A 21,649-nucleotide genomic window follows, 5' to 3' on the forward strand; every position below is an offset into this window, starting at 1 on the left:
GGGACGAATGCGCTGTTTGAGACCAAATGAGCCGAAACGTGCAGAAAATTTTTGCACATAGTCACAATGCTCTGAGCTTTAGTGATTGTGCTATACAACCTAGTTGCAGTTTTGTTCTGTATCACGAAGAGTGAAAGCAAGGCCAAGACAGTACATGGAAAAGGAACTTTATGCTAATATAAAGGACAGGATTTTGCAGTAACGAGTGGCAAACGTTTTCAGAAGGTAACAGAAGGCGGAAACCTTGACGGTTACGTGTGTTCTAACAAGTACATCGAGTTTAACAGCACTACGCCCGTTCAGGGGATACGATGTTGGACAAGGAACTGTACATTGTGCACTTGAGGTCTCCGCTCTTATCGTTTTGCGTGGGGAATGAATGAAGGAAATGAAGCTCTATGAAGAGCTATCAGTCGCATCATGACTGTCCATCAGTTAGCACATTTCATGAACTGGGAAATCCGTTAGCTAATACATAGTAGTGTCCGGATACTTTTGATCAGCTGGTGTATAGTAATATCAGAGCTCTTAAGTCTATATTACATTCTTTGGCTGATTACTGAGTACTAAGCACAGAAGTCCAAGTGCGCATGGAAGGTGTGTGTATAACATCTTCATCCCAGACAATTCGCCGTGCGGTTCCAGGCGCTGCAGTCTGGAACTGCGAGACCACTACGGTCGCTGGTACGAATCCTGCCTCGGGCATGGATGTGTGTGATATACTTAGGTTAGATAGGTTTAACTAGTTCTAAGTTCTAGGGGACTAATGACCTTAGAAGTTGAGTCCCATAGTGCTCAGAGCCATTTGAACCATTTTTTGAACCAGACAATTCAGTGTAAACATAGATTTATCGCAACAATCTCACTACAATCAAATTCACGTTTTTGCCAGCTTTTTGTACCTTATATTGAATGAATCCTACTGTTTTTAGAGTGCACCAAGCTCTAGGACTTTGGTAGGTGGATTTCTTCGAAACTCCTGGACTCCGTCATCGCAAATGTTACATAATTGTGTATAGACTAATTTCGGAAACGTTTCTTACAGAAGAACAGAATGGATTTCGGATAGGAAGACTTATCGTAGACAGTGTTTTCCCAGTCCGCCTAATTATTGAAGAACACAAAGAATACAGTAATTCCAGATACACAGCCTTTCTTGAGTACGAGGGAGCTTTTGATAAAGTTAGCACAGTTAAATTATGGGAAATTTTGGAACAGAGTGGTATACCCCAGCAGCTAGTAATTGTAATTCATAGTATGTATATACACAACAAAATCAAAATACAAAAAGGAAGCCCGTCTGCGAGAAGCATCAGACAAGGACTGAGAGAAAAGTCTCCTTTATCACCCACATTATGTAATATATACATAGACGACGTCATAAAGGCATGGCAGAATAATGTAGTGCACCGTTATAAGTGGGATTAGCCGAGCGGTCTCAGGCGCTGCAGTCATGGGCTGTGCAGCTAGTCCTGGCGGAGGTTCCAATCCCCCCTCGGGCATGTGTGTGTGTGTTTGTCCTTAGGATAATTTAGGCTAAGTAGTGTTTAAGCTTAGGGACCGATGACCTTAGCAGTTAAGTCCCATAAGGTTTCACACACATTTGAACAGATAACCTTAGCGGACTCAGTAGTTAAATTACAGAGAGAAATTTCGTCCTTGCACATGGTGGCAAATGATTATGATATGACATTATCTAAATGGAAAACTAAGATGATGATATTCCGTTGTAATAAGTATTTAAGAGCAAAAATAATAATTGATGATAAGCCGCTAGATTAAATAAATACTATTAAATACTTGGTATGTGAGAACTCATATATTACAGGCAGTGATCAAGAATACAAACTCCAAAAATTCCAACAGTTGATAGCTACTATAACTCGCTGATTCACCAAAAAAACCAGGAAAGAGACAGTACTAAAATTTTGTAATTTTATGGTTGTACCAGTTCTAATGAATGGGCGAGAGACTTGGAATCTAAACACCAATTAAAATAAGAGCACTCAGGCAGAAGAGATATTCCTAAGACCTATAACTTGCTACAAACTCACAGATCGGATACAAAATAGTGAAATCAGGAATGAACCGAGTGTAGAAAGGATACTTCAGGAAATATAGGAGTAAGAAAGAAATGGGACGAGCACATTCAAAGGATCTCAGAAGAACGAATACCTAAATTAATATGCAAATATACATCTGAAGGAAAAAGGGATGTTGGGCGCCCTAAGAAGAGATGCAAATATTAGCTGTATCGTACTTGAAATTGCAGCAGGCAAGGACGCCTAAACCAAAACCAGATATGATAATGATGATTGACACTGGGGTAATCGCACGTTACTTGGCTGCATACACTGATGAATCAACTTCGTATCTTTCAAAGACATTCTAAGACTGAAAATTCATATCCTTTCTCTGGATACGTGTTTGCATGATTTTTTTGTATGTTGCGTTATCATTCCTACATTTTAGCGAGGTTTCATCATATGCATACTGTTTTGAGATATCGTAATTTATTACATTTTTCCTTATTTTATAGAAACTAATCTATATTACTAGGCGACTATGGTCCAAATGGCTCTGAGCACTATGCGACTTAACTTCTGAGGTCATCAGTCGCCTAGAACTTAGAACTAATTGAACCTAACAAAACCTAAGGACGTCACACACATCCATGCCCGAGGCAGGATTCGAACGTGCGACCGTAGCGGTCGCTCGGCTCCAGACTGTGGTGCCTAGAACCGCTCGGCCACTAGGCGACTATCCTGGGACCCAATACCATTTGCAGGTTGCCTATCTAATGGTTTCCAGGGACAAGAAAAAATTTATTGTTTTGCGTAATTACTGACCGAGTTAAAAAAATTAAGATGTCGCCATAATCTATTCATTTAGAGATAGAATGTTACGCAAACAGTTTAGCACTCTAAGACAAGTATTACAGTTAGAAACTGTCTGTTTGTCTTGAGGCAGTGTAAACGAAGGCGCACAAATACCCGAATTTTGCTGATCCAGTATTTGAGAATGACTACACTAAGTGACGTCCAACAAACATCACACATAATTTCAAACCTTTACGAAAACCTATTCTCGCTGATACCTCCCACAAAAGGAGGAATGAAAAAAAAGTTTATCGTTTACTACATTTTCGCTGTTCGTGCTGTAAATATTTAAGGGCCAGACATGACTTTTAATTTATCACTTCTTTACTTCGCAATCTATTCGCAACACACTTTGCAGACATATAGTATTGAATGTACCCGAAAAATTTTATCATTGTACGACACGTAGTTCAGGACATATTACGCAACAAACATTGAGAGGTGTGAAAAACATGCTTTTGCTTAAAATGGAGTGCTAAATACCCGGACTATGTTCACCCACTGTTTCATAACGAGATCATTTACCGGCTTACAACAAACTTTAAGCCTAATTTCAACCTTTTCTATGCTTTTCCTCGCTTACATGCTCAACGTCAAATATTTAACATATTAACTCATTTGTAAAGTAAACAGAGCTTGAAGGTGTTTTCTACGTGGGAGTTCAATTTTTTAGGGAATCAGGGATTTACTGATGAATATTCTATTTTGCATTAATGGAATGTGACTGGACCATCTTCGTTTTGCTGACTGCATTGGCCCGGTTGGTTATGGAGCAAGCAGACTTCTCTTGAATGAGATTTTCACTCTGCAGCGGAGTGTGCGCTGATATGAAACTTCCTGGCAGATTAAAACTGTGTGCCCGACCGAGACTCGAACTCGGGAGCTTCTGTAAAGTTTGGAAGGTAGGAGACGACGTACTGGCAGAAGTAAAGCTGTGAGTACCGGGCGTGAGTCGTGCTTCGGTGGCTCAGTTTCTAGAGCACTTGCCCGCGAAAGGCAAAGGTCCCGAGTTCGAGTCTCGGTTGGGCACACAGTTTTAATCTGCCAGGAAGTTTCATATCAGCGCACACTCCGCTGCAGAGTGGAAATCTCATTCTGGAAACATCCCCCAGGCTGTGGGTAAGCCATTTCTCCGCAATATCCTTTCTTTCAGGAGTGCTAGTTCTGCAAGGTTCGCAGGAGAGCTTCTGTAAAGTTTGGAAGGTAGGAGACGAGGTATTGGCAGAAGTAAAGCTATGAGTACCGGGCGTGAGTCGTGCTTCGGTAGCTCAGTTGGTTAGAGCACTTGCCCGCGAAAGGCAAAGGTCCCGAGTTCGAGTCTCGGTCGGGCACACAGTTTTAATCTGCCAGGAAGTTTCAGACTTCTCTTGCTAATGGAGGAACCATAGAGTAAATTTGAAAGTTGGCGGAAAATCAATTACGGCTACAGTATGGTTAAAATAAAGTACAGATTTGTTAATAAATACCTCCAGGATTTCAGAAGACAACCACACGAACACTGTGACAAGTAGTAGTAGACGGGGTATCTCCCCTGTTCGAATTATCGATTCGTAATATACAGGGTGTCCCATTTACCTTAACCACCCTAAATAACTGTTCGTCCAGATGCAAATTACAAAATGTTTCAAGCAAATGTTCTTCAGCCGTCAGGGGCACATCAAACAGCATTAGTGCCTTCGTTGTAGGTTTGTTTTTTTACAAAGATATGAACAGCGGTATGACTTTTTTAAATGGGACTCTGTAATTTTTATTCGGTAATTCATTTCCTCTCCTAAAGACCTATTCAAAAATGTATCACAGTGTACCATTCACTGAAACACAACGTGTGTTATGTAATTAATAACGTTGTGTTTCAGTGAATGGTACACTGTGATACATTTTTGAATAGGTCTTTAGGACAGGAAATTAATTACCGACTAAAAAGTTTCAGGGTGGCATTTAAAAAATCATACCGCTGTTCATATTGTTGTAAAAAAACAAAGCTACAACGAAAGGAATCATTATGATTGATGCCCCCCTCATGGCTAAAGAACATTTACTTGAATCATTTTGTAATTTGCTTGTGGACAAACAGTTATTTAGGGTGGTCAAGATGATTGGGACACCCTGTATATGATAACATAGTTGCAGAGCGAACCACTTGAGGGCTCCCATTCAATTAGCTCGCTCTAGCAGGTAGGCAACCAAATAAACGACTGCCAAAAAGGGCTTCTGTCATTGCGTCTACTGCGACAGCGGAAGGGAGGAAGGTTAGGATATAACGTTCCGTCAACTTAGAGGTCATTGGAGACGGAGCACAAGTTCGGAATGTTTCAAGAATAGGAAAGGAAGTCGATCCTGGAATCTGTAAAAAGGAAGAAGGAACGTATGTCAACTGCTCCTAGCACGGATGATACAGCTGCAAGGAGATCGAGGAAAGCATTCCCGTAGAAGTCGGAGAAATGTTGTTGGTACTTAGGGTTCTTTACAACTATACAATGTCGGTCGTTAAAGTATTGCCAGAAATCGAGGACTGATGTGTCACTGCCACCAAGCAGGTACTGGACGGTGTGCCCGTTAATCAACGTTAATGAGTGGGTCTTCGCTCGCGGGAACAAGTCCGTGTCCGGGAAGAGAAGCATTTGTCAGGTGATGCTGTGAGAAGTCGTGCGTGGGAGGAACGTCAAAATCTGGCGAACCAAACGCCGAATATCGTTCGTGGCGTCGCAGACAAGTCGGTGGTCATCGACGTCTCGCACGCCACACATGGTACAAAATGGCGGTGCCGCCAGATGTATCCGGCCGAGACGCGACTGGTAACGTGCTTCCCATTGACCGTCACGCAGCAGGCGGACTGCATCTGACGCAAGAATAGGGGCGCGCACTGCCCGCTACACGGCATTCCACCGGACCAAACGGTGTTTCTCTTCAATCACATTCGGCGGAAGCCGCGACTGCAGCGTGGCATACACTGTCTCGGCCTCGGTAGACGTGGAGAAAGAAGCGCGGTTCATATGTGGCTGTATACGGGCCCTCATCAATAGGCTGGTGAGGCAAGTAGGAGTACGCCATCCTTTCAAAGGAACCGTACCGGCGTTTTCAAGTCACAATTGGTGTTCAGTCTGAGTACCTGAAATGTTACTTAAAAACTTGGAGAGGTGTCCCGTCCTCTGACGTCTGTTTATTTTCGTTAAGTCTTGTAGTTTTCTCGCGGTATTCTTCTGAAACCTAGAAGGTAGCTACACTGAGGCGACTAAAGACATGGGGTACCTCCTAATATCGTATCGAACCTCATTTTGCCCGGCGTAGTGCAGTAACTCGACGTGACATGCACTCAACCAAGTCATTGGAAGCCCCTGCCAGAAATATTGATCCATACAGGCTCTTGTAACACCTACAACGCCTCTCGGTGTTAATAAACCAAAATAGCTCCCAAATTAGCTCCAATGCCCTCGAAATATAAATTCAGAAAATGTCCCAAGCCCCTCCACAAGTAGTAATTTACGAAATAGAAATAAGAGACAAATAGAGGGAAATCTATAGCACAAAAGTAATTGAATAAGAAAAGAATTTTAATCATAAATTTTGGAAGCATGGGAGGGGGGAAAACGACAGAAATGGTTAAATTATTAGTTATTCTTATATATGAGAAAGTCAATATTATAGTCACAGAACGTAGGTCTTGAACACCAAAGATAGCGTTTACTAAAGTATAAATAGACATACAATGCAATTATGATACCCCAGTCTCTATCTTCTAGTCTGTTCGAAGTCAATTAGGACGTACAGCTTCGGGAGGACGACGGTTCAATCCCGCGTCCGGCCATCCTGATGTAGGTTTTCCGTGATTTCCCTAAATCGCTCCAGGCAAATGCCGGGATGGTTCCTTTCAAAGGGCACGGTCGACTTTCTTCCCCGTCCTTCCCCAATCCGATGAGACCGATGACCTCGCTGTCTGGTCTCCTTCCACAAAACAACCAACCAGCGTACAGCTTTAGGAAGCAACAATAGGAGCTTTATCAAACCAAGGCGCAATAATAAATCGCGACGAGATTGTTTTTTGGGAAGCATTAATTTCAGATCAGAATTAGAACCTTTGTCATATTAGAGGAACGGGGAGGTGATCAATAATCTCTCTGACTTTAACGTCACTTCGTGTGAAGATTTAAATATTTTACGGAATTAACTATTTTTGGACAGTTTTGGACTTTGTATTGTGATAGTGGAAAAGCTTTACTTCACGCGACTAGTAATCATACTTCGTGACAGTTTATGGATATTAAACGGGAACAATCTTTTTATCGAAAGTGACAGAACATTGTTTAGTATCTCTGATATTGACGGGATTCCAGATTAGATACTTATTCAAAGAACCCCTTTGAATCCGATCGTGTGAATGAACTGATTTATTAATAATTATTGTTAAATAAAATAACGTGTTAATTGAAACTGACTATTCGTCTTGAACTTTACTTCGAATTAGGTTACGTGATTATCACCAAGAATAAACTGCAGGCTAGTAACTGAAACAAGTGAACGAGAATCTATTGAAAACACTAGTATTAATTTACTTATGGTTTTTTCCTTCAGAAATGGGAAGACAATACGTCTAGTGACTCACTGGGGTTAATTTAAGAACTAGCCTGGATAAAACAAAACCCCCCAATACCAGTCAATGTACAGATAAATTAACATTCCTACTTTCATGTAAGATAGGGAAGTCAGGATAGAAAAAAGGGTCGCTACACTCTGTAGCCCTCCAAAAATGCGAAGGCGTTGATGGATCAGAATTTCAAACACGATCTGACCGCTCGATTATTTCCCATAAATGATCGATGCGATGAGATGGGTGTCGGGTGATCTGAAGGCCAAATTATTCGCTCTAATTGTCCAGAATGTTCTTCAAACCAGTTGTGAACAATTGGTGACTTGTCGCATTATCATCCACAAAAATTTCATCGTTGTTTGGGAACATGAAGTCCATGAATAGCTGAAAATTGTATCCAAGTAGCCGAACGTAAACTTTTCCAATCAATGATCGGTTCATATTGACCAGAGGGCACAGTCAACTCCATGCAAACACAGCCCATTATGGAGTCACCACTACCTTGCACAGTTCCTTTATTGGCAACTTGGGTCCATGGCTTCATGAGGTCTGCTCCACACTCGAACCCTACCATCAGCTCTTACCAACTGAAATCGCGATTCATCTGATCAATCGTAGTCAAATGCAGGAGGATCTGCAACGAGTTGGCGCATGGTGCAGGGAATGGCAATTGAATCTCAGTGTGGACAAGTGTAATGTGCTGCGACTACATAAAAGAAAGATCCTTACCATTTAGCTACAATATAGCAGATCAGCAACTGGGAGCTGTTAATTCCATAAATTATCTGGAAATAGGCATTAGGAGTGATTTAAAATGGAATGACCATATAAAATTAATCATCAGTAAAGCAGATGCCAGACTGAGAATCATTGAAAGAGTCCTAAGGAAATGCAGTCCTAAAAAAAGTAAGTACGTTACAGTACACTTGTTCGCCCACTGCTGGGATCCAGACCAGATACGGCTGATAGAAGAGATAGAGAAGATCCAACGGAGAGCAGCGCGCTTCGTTACAGGATCATTCAGTAATCGCGAAAGCGTTACGGAGATGATAGATAAACTCCAGTGGAAGACTCTGCAGGAGAGACGCTCAGTTCCTCGGTACGGGCTTTTGTTGAAGTTTCGAGAACATACCTTCACCGAAGAGTCAAGCAGTATATTGCTCCCTCCTACGTATATCTCGGGAAGAGACCATGAGGATAAAATGAGAGACATTAGAGCCCACACGGAGGCATACCGACAATCTTTCTTTTCACGAACAATACAAGACTGGAACAGAAGGGAGAACCGATAGAGGTACTCAAGGGGTACACCGTCAGGTAGCTTGTGGAGTATGGATGTATATGTAGGTGTACAGAAGTAGTGTGAGAGATGTTGGGAATTTGGGTAGGACGTGAAGTGTTTTCGGATAACGGAGGCGAGTAAAGCGACCGCTCGCCTAAAGAGGGAGATCCGGGTTCGAGTTTCGGCCCGGCACAAATTTTCACTTGCAGCTATTGAATTATTTCATTGGCCTCATGCGGCTGACGTCAATATTTCTTTTTCATCAAGTTGATGAGTATTTGCATTTGGAAAAGTTGAGGACAGCAGCTCGATGGACAGCAGAAGAATTAAGCAGAAATCTAACAATGGCCTGGAAAGCATCTGGTAATCTATGCTGAATCTTCAGATCTAAGCTGCGAAGTGCTTTTAACGGTTTTATTTACAATCAGTGTATGCTACCAGTTTGACTTACAGTAAAGAGACAGCCTAAATGTGGAAGTCATTGAATTACTGAGGTCTGCTTTGTGAGCAACGGTGTGATCTATCATGGGAGTTACCAGGAGAGACAGGAAGACGAACAGAAAGATGAAAGAAAAGACTGCAGTGGAATATGTAATCACGATTGTAACGACCATGAAATGGAGTTGGGCAAGGAATGCGCACAAAGAAGTTCCTTAGGGAACTCAAAGAGATAAGGCCAAGATGATTGCCTGAAGGAAGGTGGGTAATTGACACTGTAAAACAAAGAAGTGTCTTAACCACGAAGTCGCTTGTGGCGTAACTATTATATCAAATGTTCTTTGTGTGCTTGTCTCGTCAGTTCTCTGTGAAAATCGGATCTTACGACCAAATTCACCATTGCCTTCGTCACTGACTGTCGAAGAAGAAACGAAATCACGCAGATGTAAATGATGTGGTACTACCGCCCAGTGCGACCGGAGATTAGATTGACGTCAACCATGAGACGTCAAGAGCAATGATGTTTGTATCACGAAGTATAATAAGGGGCGTACTGCTAAAAAAAAAGAATTTTATCGTCACTCGTGAGACTGTGCACGGTGACAGCAAATGTTTCGACATTTGTGGACTTGATGCGCCTCTGATGTTCGGTACAGTGGTAGGAAATGGTTTGATTAGACAATCCCATGTAGCTACTGCCTCATTCAGGTATAATATTAGAATACACTGGGACTCTGATGCTCTTCTTCGACAGTCGGTTTTTCCATGGAGACATTGGTGGATATTGTTGAAAGCTCAGAGTTTGATAAGGAATTAACGTAACCGCTACACCGAGTTAACACAAAAAAGAAGAAACGTGGATATGCTGAAGATTGTAACGCATAGGAAAGGGTAGACTAGTGTATTTGAATGGCTGATAATGAGGGCGAAGAAGATGGTGATGATGATGATGATGATGATTATGATGATACTGGCGTGAAGTATCCTTTACGACAAAGCGTGGTATCTCGTGTGATTGCCTATTTCTGTTCTCAATGAGTAGCCGATAGCTAATGGCAGATCATACTGAGTCACTGCAACGACTGTCTTCCAGCACCATCACCTGCAGGCGTATAAGAGGCGTTGGCTCCAGTTGAAGCGGTTTTCGCTGCGCCGTGCTGCAGTTCCTTGACCTTAGACATGCTCTTTAGCGGACTCCCTCCACCGTGTCGACCATGTCCTTGTTGGGCCCTTGCCAATTACCTCCCTGTGTGCGCAGCGCCCATACGATGCTAGCAACCTCTGCGGGCACAGTGTGTGAAACAAGAAGCGTGGTGACCACCCGTATAGTACAAAGGACTGCCAGCGCGTTTCCTGGGCCATATCCTTACGTAAATGCTGTAATTGTTGAATACAATCTACGGTGCAGGTCTTTTTCTTCCATTTGAGACTGTGGCGTCTTGGAGAAGCTTGGACACCACTGTCGGTTGGGATTGGTCCCCATGTGACCGGCATCGTCGGCTTTGAACTACACCGTCTTATGCTCACAACTACCGGTGAAACATACCATGAACCATCTCCGCTTTGATCTTTCGTTGGACTAGTTGCCTTTAGCGCCTCTAGTAATGCGATATACATGTAGGTCTACGTACACATACATTATCTACTCACAAGTATCCGGACAGCCGTGTGTAATGAGGAACTGACCACTTCATATAACGAGAGACTGAGCCGCAAGTATCAAAGGAGGCGGGATGTATTGTGTTCTCAGTAGAGAAGCGTAAACAACAGAATGGGTCGTTCAGGGGGGCCCAGTGACTTATAACGAGGATTAGTCATTGAATCAAAAGCTGTAGATATCGATCATTTGTGTACCTGTCGGTGGCTCTGTGAGCAATGGCTGAGTGCTCCAGAACAGAAATGGCCGTTTAATTAGGCTACAGGACTTTCTGTATCGCATCAGACTGTTAGCAGACAATGGGATGATGCAAATATTCATTACCATGGTAAGCACCACGTCGAATACCGAAAGACCATGGACTCCGTTACAGATGGTTAAAAAACCTTGCGAAATGGAGGTCTAGGGATTGGCGCTGAGTGTTGTTTACGCATAAATTCGGATCTGTTTGGAACCTGATAATTGCAAATAACGTGTTTCGAGAAAACGCTGTAACATGCCTCAAACACTGCGTCCGAGATGTGCAACGAGGTGGTGATGGAGTGATATTCTGTGCTGGCATTATATCAGACTGCAGTACAACTCTCGTGGTTGTTAACGGCAGTCTTGCTGCTCTATGGTGCAGGGATGAGATTCCGAAACAACAGACTATATCGTTAATATTTTGGTGACAATTTTATCTTCATGGACGGAAATTTACCTGCTAAGGGTTCTTTTCTCATCAACACGGTCCTTCAGCATGCTAGGATCACCAGAATGGAGTGGTCTGGCTGATCCCGGACACGAACCCAATCGAACATATGTGGGATCGATTGAAACGAGCTGTTTTTGGACGACAACAGCTACCACACATTATGTAGAGATGGCATTGGAGAGTGGGACAGTTTGGACTAGGGCTGGCTTGATGATCTCATCGATGGTATCCCACGACAGTGTCAAGCATGCATTCGGACAAGGGGCCGTTCCACCACGTACTGACGTTGCTTAGTTGTGCTGCGAAAGCTCCACCATGAGAAACAGACGATTATGCTGTTACAAAAATGTTTGTTTTTTGTTTTGTTTATATGGTCACATTGCAAGTGGGTATATACGCGTGAATCAGAGTCAGTTTTTATTTTCCGTGACATTACTTTCGAAATAAATATGATACAAGACATTTACTGTTACGTGTACATCGGTGTGGTCTATTCCGAACTATGACGATCCTAGCAGAGCGCGTCTGAATTCGTGCGATGTCTGCTGTCGTGTCTACAACGGAAAATAGCTATTCAACAGTCGAAAGAAATTCATCTCATTGTTTGATTGGTTACTCAAATTCTGCATTTACTTCGTCATCTTAATTCCCAGGAGCAATTGTGGCAAACCCCTCCAGCACAATCTTCAATGTAAAAGCGTTGGCGAGTCATCGTAAGCTTTCACCCACAGAAAAATGAAATACACAAAATGAAAGCAAAGAAATACTAATAAATGCAAAGAATATTTTTAGTTGGCGTAACGCTTTAATACTTAAAAAAAGTGCGTCAATTATGAAACATGAAAAGAAGAATGAAGAATACTTACAATTTTATGACACTCGTAGATTATTTTTGCTAGTCTTACAATCTCTTCACATGTTTTGCCGCTAAAGGATGTTGCGTAATATTTCTCACCCAGTGCCTGCGTCCTTCACCAAGAGCCTGCTATGCTCGAACTTACGCAACAGAGGAAAAAATACATTGTAGTCCTGGCGGTTCTTATGACCAAGTTTTACGTCCACAAGATGTTGTAGATTTGAAGAGTTGTTACAAGTCGCATCATAGTTTGAAAAGTAGTTTTTTGATGTTGTTTAAAGAAGATTTGGTGGAGAATATGATTGGTCCCGTCGCGGTTAAGTCGAAAGGCAAAATTTATGACCCATTTCGTTTCGTTCGCTAACGAAGCTGTATGATAAACTGGTATCGCCACTGCGTTTGTTTTAATGACTAATCTGTGAACCAGTCATACACGTTCCTTTTTTCAGTTCAGTTCCACTAATCGATGTTTATTCTCGCGTGTAAAATGACACACCTGCATAAATTACCGACAAAGAAGTGAAATGATCGCTATAGCATTTTTTTAAATATAGTAACAGACCTCTAAATTCTAAGTCGTGCTTGTGACTGCAAATATCCAGTATCTTGGCAGCGCAATGTTCCTCAGTTTTTCTTGCAGAAAATGGGTTTAACGTTTTCGAATGCAAATGTCGTATCCATCATTTTGAGTTCAGAAAATATATCTCATGTCGAATATATTCCGTCCATAGCCGAATTATAATCTAATTACGATGGGTCGCAGTTAACAGGGTGTGTAACATACGAATTTAACTTGACCAGGGCGGTGACTTTTCTGGAAAACTTGGGGAATCGGAAGTTCTCAGAACATTGAATTTTTTGGAAAAGTTGAGGAAATTTGAAAGACTCATAAAAGGCTGAGAAACCCTACGGGTTGTTTAACTGTTCGTTGCATGTTTTACAGACCAACTCTGAATAATGAGGATTGGGTTTTTTTTTTTTTTACTAACTGCTATGCAAAGTTGTACTTTGCCGACTTTATCGCAGTGTCACGTTTCAAGTCAACAATGGCCAAAGTGAGATGAAGGCTGAATTTGAAACACTCTGATTCGTTGTTATAATGTGGATTGGTATTACGTTCCAGTGACAATAATTCGAAGTTCGTTTCTGCGAGGATTTCTCATGTGAGACGCCATGGCAGGGAGGGGTGCGGACGCCGGAAATCAAGGAATTATAAATCATAGAATTGTAGATAAAACTGTAAATTCTAGCTGAACTTGGAATAATCACTAATGCGTGACGGTGCAACTCAACAAATTACTTTTGCAACCAGAAAACTAAAGACGTAGAATTAGCTGTCACATACAACAGAAATTTGCTCAGGGAAATTTGAAATTTCAACCTGGAACAAATTGGAAAACTCAGAGAAATTATTTGATCAAGCTAAGTCACCAGCCTTTTTTCTTGTATGGGGTTACTGACTAAGGATGTTAATGATATTCCAATAGTGTATTAGATATTGATGTCCGCTATATTAAAGAGTTTAGGGGAAGATGGGGGAAGGTGGTGCAGCTAAAGGAATGTTGTTATTAATTATAAGACAGTATTCTTAAAATCATGGATAAGTAATTTTTATTTGACGTCATACCTATCCTAACTTTTACATTGCGCCATTTTACCAGAAAATGGTGATAAAATTGATGCATCATGTGTGGTTAAATAGCGCATTGTAACGAGTTTCATTTTTTACTTTATATAGTTTCATTGACTACTTAATTTAATTTTAGCTTTCTAACTGATTGGAATTAGGCTTACTCTAAAAGTAGGACACATCAAAGTGAGCTGTAAAAATTAAGTCCAGTGCTCAATAAATTCAATCAGAACTTGAGAAATTCGGGAAGCATAGATCACATAGATGATTTTCTGTACTGTCCGATCCAACGCATTCTAAAAGTTTCCGGTAAGAGTGGGATGCACATCTGTCAAACTTCTCTTCTGTTTCGAATTTATCACGCGCTAAACAAACTTATTTTTTCGAATAATCATCCGTACCATCTATCTAGTTCATTGTCGTCACAGAAGTTGGTCAAGCCTATCTCTGATTCAGATTCAGAAGTTGAAAATTCAAGATTTCTCTTGCAATCTCAAAGTGTGTCTTAGCAAGACCTGTCTCTCTTCTTCGCAATTTTTGTTGCTTGCGATCTTCGCACTTTAGTTCTAATGGCTCTGAGCACTATGGGACTTAACATCTGAGGTATCCGTCCCCTAGAATTTAGAACTACTTAAACCTAACTAACCTAAGGACATCACACACATCCATGTCCGAGGCAGGATTCGACCGTGCGACCGTAGCGGTCGCGCGGTTCCAGACTGACACGGCTAGAACCGCTCGGCCACACCGGCCGGCCTCTTTGCACATTCTTTCATGTTGCGTTCCACTTCTTTTGTTTTCAACACCTCTTTGTATGGCGTAGTCGTTTAAATGATGGCATGTTGCTGTTTTCAGACATGATTATCCGTTTTATCTATGCGTACAGTAACAAATTACACAACTGGTTTTACCTGTTAAAAATCACAGGAGAACAATTACAACAAACGATGACAAACACGTATCATTCTCTGCACTAAATCACCGGCGACTAATAGCGTCTGCATCCTGTTGAGTGAGTTATATAATTAATCAGTAGTGACTAGGGTGTAGGACTCTTCAGGAGGTAAGGACCCGCTTCCTTAACCGAGGTAGCCAACGCACGCCTGTGCGGTGGCGCTCAACTTGGAGATAAGGCAAAAAAAAAAAAGGTTCAAATGCCTCTGAGCACTATGGGACTCAACTGCTGTGGTTATCAGTCCCCTAGAAGTTAGAACTACTTAAACCTAACTAACCTAAGGACATCACACACATCCATACCCGAGGCAGGATTCGAACCTGCGACCGTAGCAGTCGCACGGTTCCGGACTGCGCGCCTAGAACCGCGAGACCACCGCGGCTGGCGGAGATAAGGCAGTTACAATCCTAATGATGGGTGAAATTTTCACCACCATTGTTCCGTGGACAATGGGATGAGATGTAATGGCGTAAAGTTTCTGACACCAATCTTTGCGCCAATTTCCTGGACGCAGTTCCAAACCTCTCGGCAGTGCCTCATGAGGTGAGTGCATTAGACACTGTTGATGGACCCACCTGTCGGTTGAGGACGTAAAACTCGGCTGGTCCTTGATGTATTCGAGAGGTGTAGGCTATGTGACGGCGCCGGGTTTCACCCTTCTCTCGTCATCATCATAAAATACAGACGCAACATTACAAATTCACATACGACACAACTCTCACATATCAGAAAAAAAGGGTCAACGTGAGAGGAAGATTAGTAGATAGTGTCGGAAGTCCCATGCGGCTTTTTGCGGATGATGCTGTAGTATACAGAGAAGTTGCAGCATTAGAAAATTGTAGCGAAATGCAAGAACATCTGCAGTGGATAGGCACTTGGTTCGGGGAGTGGTAACTGACCCTTAACATAGACAAATGTAATGTATTGCGAATACACAGAAAGAAGGATACTTTACTGTATGGTCATATGATAGCAGAACAAACACTGATAGCAGTTACTTCTGTAAAATATCTGGGAGTATGCGTAAGGAACGGTTTGAAGTGGAATGATCATATAAAATTAATTGTTGGTAAGGCGCGTGCCAGGTTGAGATTCATTGGGAGAGTCCTTAGAAAATGTAGTCCATCAACAAAGGAGGTGGCTTATAAAACACTCGTTCGACCTATACTTGAGTATTGCTCATCACTGTGGGATCCGTACCAGGTCGGGTTGACAGAGGAGGTGGAGAAGATCCAAAGAAGAGCGGCGCGTTTCGTCACAGGGTTATCTGGTAAGCGTGATAGAGTTACGGAGATGTTTAGCAAACTCAAGTGGCAGACTCTGCAAGAGAGACACTCTGCATCGCTCTGCATAGCTTGCTGCCCATGTTTCGAGAGGGTGCATTTCTGGATGAGGTATCGAATATATTGCTTCCTCATACTTATACCTCCCGAGGAGATCACGAATGTAAAATTAGAGAGATTCGAGCGCGCACGGAGGCTTTCCGGCAGTCGTTCTTCCCGCGAACCATACGCGACTGGAACAGGAAAGGGAGGTAATGACAATGGTACCTAAAGTGCCCTCCGCCACACACCGTTGGGTGGCTTGTGGAGTATAAATGTAGATGTAGATGTAGAAGAACAACGTTCTTTTTCACATTAGGCTGAACCCAATATGTGGACTCTCGCAACCAATGGCGTCATTCGCCATTTATAGACTGCTAACATAGAAACACCGTCCGAACAGAAATGTGGAAACATCGCGACAAATGCGTGCTTCAACATAAGTGCAGATGCTAGCCAAGCCTGCAGATTGCACTGTTGTGTTTCACGAAGAACAGTACCTGTTCAATGTTCTCAATACTTTGCAAGTGTTAGTCGTGATCAGAAAATCGTTCTCTGTAGTAGTGAGTGCATCATGCGGTCGTATAGTGGGTGCCTTCGTAAGCAGGGTAGGCGATGCATTTGTGTTTCAAGAGACACGACATCGAAGACTTGTACCACCGACAGGCAAAACAGAAAAGCACCATCTGATAAGTCATAACGCGGACGAAGTATGTGGTTGAGTGATCGCGACATACGGTGATTGGAAAGGCTTGTAATGAAAAGTAAAAGTATTATACCTGGAAAAGTAACTGCAGAATTGAATGTCACACTCGAGAACAACGGCAGCACCAAAATACCGCTAACGGAGCTCCATAAGCAGAAAATTACAGGACGAGCTGATCAAAATTGGTTCAAATGGCTCTGAGCACTATGGTACTTAACTTCTAAGGTCATCAGTCCCCTAGAACGTAGAACTACTTAAACCTAACTAACCTGAGGACATCACACACATCGATGCCCGAGGCAGGATTCGGACCTGCAACCGTAGCGGTCGCGCGGTTCCAGACTGTAGCGCCTAGAACCGCTCGGCTACCCCTGCCGGCCGAGCTGATCAGTAAAGCAAATGCACTCAACAGGATAACGAAGTGCCGAACCCATAAAACCTGGACAAGGGAGCAATGGATGGTCAGATGATTTTTGATCCACACTGTTTCCGAAATGTGGCCCAGTTTATGTCCCAAGAGTGAAATATGGCGGCGGTTTTGTGATGATCTTGGGAGCCATATCGTGGTTGTCCATGGGTCTCATGGTCAAGCTGCATTACTGCTAAGGATTATGTGACCATTCTGGCTGATCAGGTCCATCCTATGGAACAATCCAGTGGTGACACCGTGTTCCAAGAAAACAAGACCCCGTTTCATACAGCCGGCATCATCCAGGACCGGTTTTAAGAGCACGACCATCAATTGTTTCATCTCTCCTGTCCACCAGTCACCAGATCTCAGTATCACTGAGACTTTGTTGTCTACTGTCAGGAGAAGGGTTCGCTATCGCTGTCCATCCGCATCATCATCACCTGAACTCGCCACTATTTTGCAGGAATAATGGTGTAAGATGTCCTTGAAAGCCATACAAGACCTGCGTTTACAAATTCAGAGACCACTGCATGATGTTTTGAATACCAACGGTTTTCCTACACTGTGTTAGGCTTGGAGGTAGGGGGGCCGTTATTTTTGATGTTTCCATATTTTTGTCCACTTTCTGTATGAGTTAATTGGTTTAGAAAATGACAATATACAAGGTTGTGACATATTTCCCGCACTATCGAATTCTCCTACCCTCGCATACCAACATTTTGCTTATATGCGGTTGTCACCTTATGCCTACCGTTCAGTTACACCTAGGACCGCTTGGGGGACGGGATGCTCTTCGTGGGCAGTACAGAAAGGAAATGGAGAAGGACGTGAACCGCCGAGCTGCAAGTCCCTCCGCGGCTGTAATGGCAGTCCGCCGAATGAAATAAAGACCGGTGAGCGCCGGGACTTCCAAAACAGTCGGCGGCGGCGCCTTTACAGTAGATCGCGGCTAAAGCGCAGGCGGCGTGCGCAGTGTTGCAGGATGTTGCTGGCGGTGACGGCGGTGCTGGCGGCGGCTGCGGGGGCGGCGGCGGCGGCGGCGTGGGGCGGCGTGTGCGGGCCCAACGTGGTCGCCATGGCGACCGTGCGCAGCGCCGCTACCCCTTGTCCCGGTGCAGACCTGTTGAAACAGGGTGAGTTCTGTCACTGCAGTCTGATAGCAAGGAAAGCTCTGGTGACAGTACAGTGCAGGGTTCTGCCCGTGTCTCTGCTAAAGGCGCCTGTAAACGAGCGAACAGTTTGTTAAACTTCACTACTTACAAATTATTACACTGTGTGAGGCTTTGTTTGACACGTTTGTCAAACATAGGCTGCATCTGTTTGTGAGAAAGTTTGGTAGACGGTCGATTTGAGAAGATGTCGGACGTTGTTTGTGTTTGATGTTTTGGCGCACACGCTTAGCGAGAAAGCATTGTTATAACAATTTATCTCGTTTACCAAAAGATTGTATGAACAAAAACAAAAGAGCACTTGCAGTTACTAAAATGGTAGAGGTGTTGCGTCTTTCCCAGCTATAATATGGGCAGGGAAACGTTATTAAGCAAACAGGTATTTTAGGGTGAACATAGCCAATAAAATTAAACAAAAAATCGAACCCCTCCTGTTCTTCCACAGGCGATGTATACGTTCCCATCTTGAGGTATTTTAATAAACCTCCTAAATCTCTTAGCAAGTTTTCAGGGGTGTATTTATCTCTCAATTTAAACCATCCTCTGAGCCATCATCTTGTTTTCTTTTTCTTCTTTATACACAATGTTAAAGTAGTGTCAAATATAACTCGACGCGATACGCACATTGACATTTGCGTCAAAAATGAGGTTAAATTTGATGAAATTTATTGGCTCATGTGCGCGCTTATGTAAAAACCCGTGGATGGGAAACAGCGAAGCTTACAAGCAAGTCTAAATCGACATCCATTCCTGCAGGACTGCTAATCCTGAAAAATATGCCAGAGAACGTCTGTGAAATTTGGAAGGTTGAACATAAGATACTGGAAGAAGTAAAGCGTTGAGTCGTGTTTCGATACCTCATTCGGTAGAGCACGTAGCCACGAAAGGCCAAGCTCCCAGGTTCGAGGTCGTCTTTTTTTTGTGTCATCAGTCGTCATCCCGTCCCTAGTTCCTGTTACTGTTTTCTACATGTTACTTTCCTCTCCGATTCTGTTCAGAACTTCCTCATTCTTTACCTTATCTGTCCACCTAATTTTCTGCATTCGTCTGTAGCCATATCTCAAATACTTCGATACTCACCAGTTCCACTTTTCGCACAATCCACGTTTCACTACCATACAATGCTGTGCTACTGTCTAGTGCACAGTTTCAATCTGCCAAGGAGTTTCATATTAGCCACACTCCACTGTAGCATGAAAATTCATTCTGGAATGTTTGATCGCTTACAGGGTCTATAAGGGAGCTGCCCTGTCTATGCTCTTCACGTGGCACGCTCTCTGGATGACGGAGTCCCGGGTTCGAATCCCGGCCGGGTTGGAGATTTTATCTGTCCGGAGACTGGGTGTTTGTGTCGTCCTCATCATTTCATCATCATCATGATTCGTGATAGTGGCTCGATTGGATTGCATGAAAAATTGGACTGTGTAAAAATTGGAATTTGTACGGGCGCTGATCACCGCGCAGTTGAGAACTAACAAAAAATGATCACCACGTGGCATGCTCCTTAATTGTCACGCCGTAGGCAGCGTGCAACACGTCGGCGGGCACTACTTGCGCCAACGCCGCAAAATACGTCGTTCCTCCGCAGACGCGGATCAGCCACTCACGCGTTTCCGTCATTATTACTTGGCTGTGTAGTGTAGGTGCGAATTCTTCGTTTCTGTTGGTTTTGTGAGCAACAGTGCAATGTGGTGTATTCGAGGCGGAAAGAAATAAAGATGGTAGGGATTACACCGTGGAAACAACAACCATTAATTTTCAATGCACTGAGAAAAAATACAAGTAAGTGAGTGAGAAACTGCATACCGAACTCTATGGAGTTGATTTTTGATTGTTCACGATATATCGAGAACGGCGATAAACTTAACAACAAACTTGGGAATCATGAAGTAGACGAAGCGCAGGAGTTATGGTACCTTGGAACCAAAATATCACGTGACTGACGAAGCAGACATAAAAAGCAGAGTAGCATACACGAACAGGGTGTAATTGGCTGAAAGAATTCTACTAGTATCAAACATCTGCCTTAAATTTACCTAGACGTTTCTGAGAATCTACGCTTGGGGCACAGTAATGTATGGAACTGATATACGGACCATAGACAAACTGGAAAACAAGAGAATCGAAGTATCTAGATGTGGAACTATGTTGAAAATTAGTTGAAAAGTAAGAAACGAGGAGTTTCTCCGCAGAATCTGCAAGGAGAGGAATATGTGCAAAACACTGCAAAGAAGAAGGGACAGGCTGATACGACAAGTTTTGGAACGTAGAGTAGAACTTCCATGATGGTGGTGGGAACTGTAGAGCGTAAATACTATAAAAGACGGAGACTCGAATATAGCCCACAAAGGAGCGAAGCTTGTGGCAGCCCATATCGCCCAGTCAAAAGATTGATGACCAAAAACAAAAAGGACGATTTTTGTAGGATACCGGAGGGAATACTCTATTAGCACCCATGTTTTTCAGTTAAAGTATTTGATTCAGTTAAGCTGTATAATTAAATTGCAAAAATTCCATTTTTTTATCAGTCCAAGTTTTTCCAACTTCCAATCAACTGATCAGTTGGCAGCTTATTTGAAACTTCCTAGCAAATTAAATCTGTGTACCGGACCGAGACTCGAACTCATGACCTTTGCCTCTCGCAGGCAAGCACAATTAACGCCCACTTTTCACAGATTTACTACTGCCAGTACCCTGTCTTCTACCTTCCAGAATTCACAGAAGCTCTCCTGCGAAGGTTGCAAGACTAGCACTGCTGGAAGAAAGGATATGCGTTACTGCATGGCTTAGCCATAGCCTGGGGAATGTTCTCATAATGAAATTTTCACTCTGCGGCGGAGTGTGTGCTGATATGCTCCATGGCAGAGTAAACATATGTACCGGACCAAGACTCGAACTCGGGACCTTTGCCTTTCGCGGGTAAGTGGTCTACAAACTGAGCTACCCAAGTACAACTCATGACCTGTCCCCGCACCTCTGCTTCCGCAAGTCTTTTGAAATTTGGAAGGTAGGAGACGCGGTACTGGCGGTAGTAAAGCTGTGAAAACTGGTGCTTGGGTAGCTC

The 21,649-nt window shown here is 43.0% G+C and overlaps 1 protein-coding gene across 1 annotated transcript in view; it reads left to right on the forward strand.

Moving 5' to 3' along the window:
• LOC126355825 (peroxidase-like) overlaps nt 1–21,649 on the forward strand; it is a 245,725-nt gene that overhangs the window by 90,535 nt on the left and 133,541 nt on the right. The window contains exon 2 of the mRNA XM_050006275.1: nt 18,390–18,549. Coding sequence (XP_049862232.1) covers nt 18,390–18,549 — 160 coding nt within the window. The remainder of the gene's footprint in view (nt 1–18,389; nt 18,550–21,649) is intronic.

Source organism: Schistocerca gregaria, chromosome 1 (genome assembly GCF_023897955.1).
Source record: "Schistocerca gregaria isolate iqSchGreg1 chromosome 1, iqSchGreg1.2, whole genome shotgun sequence".
NCBI classification, from domain to species: domain Eukaryota; kingdom Metazoa; phylum Arthropoda; class Insecta; order Orthoptera; family Acrididae; genus Schistocerca; species Schistocerca gregaria.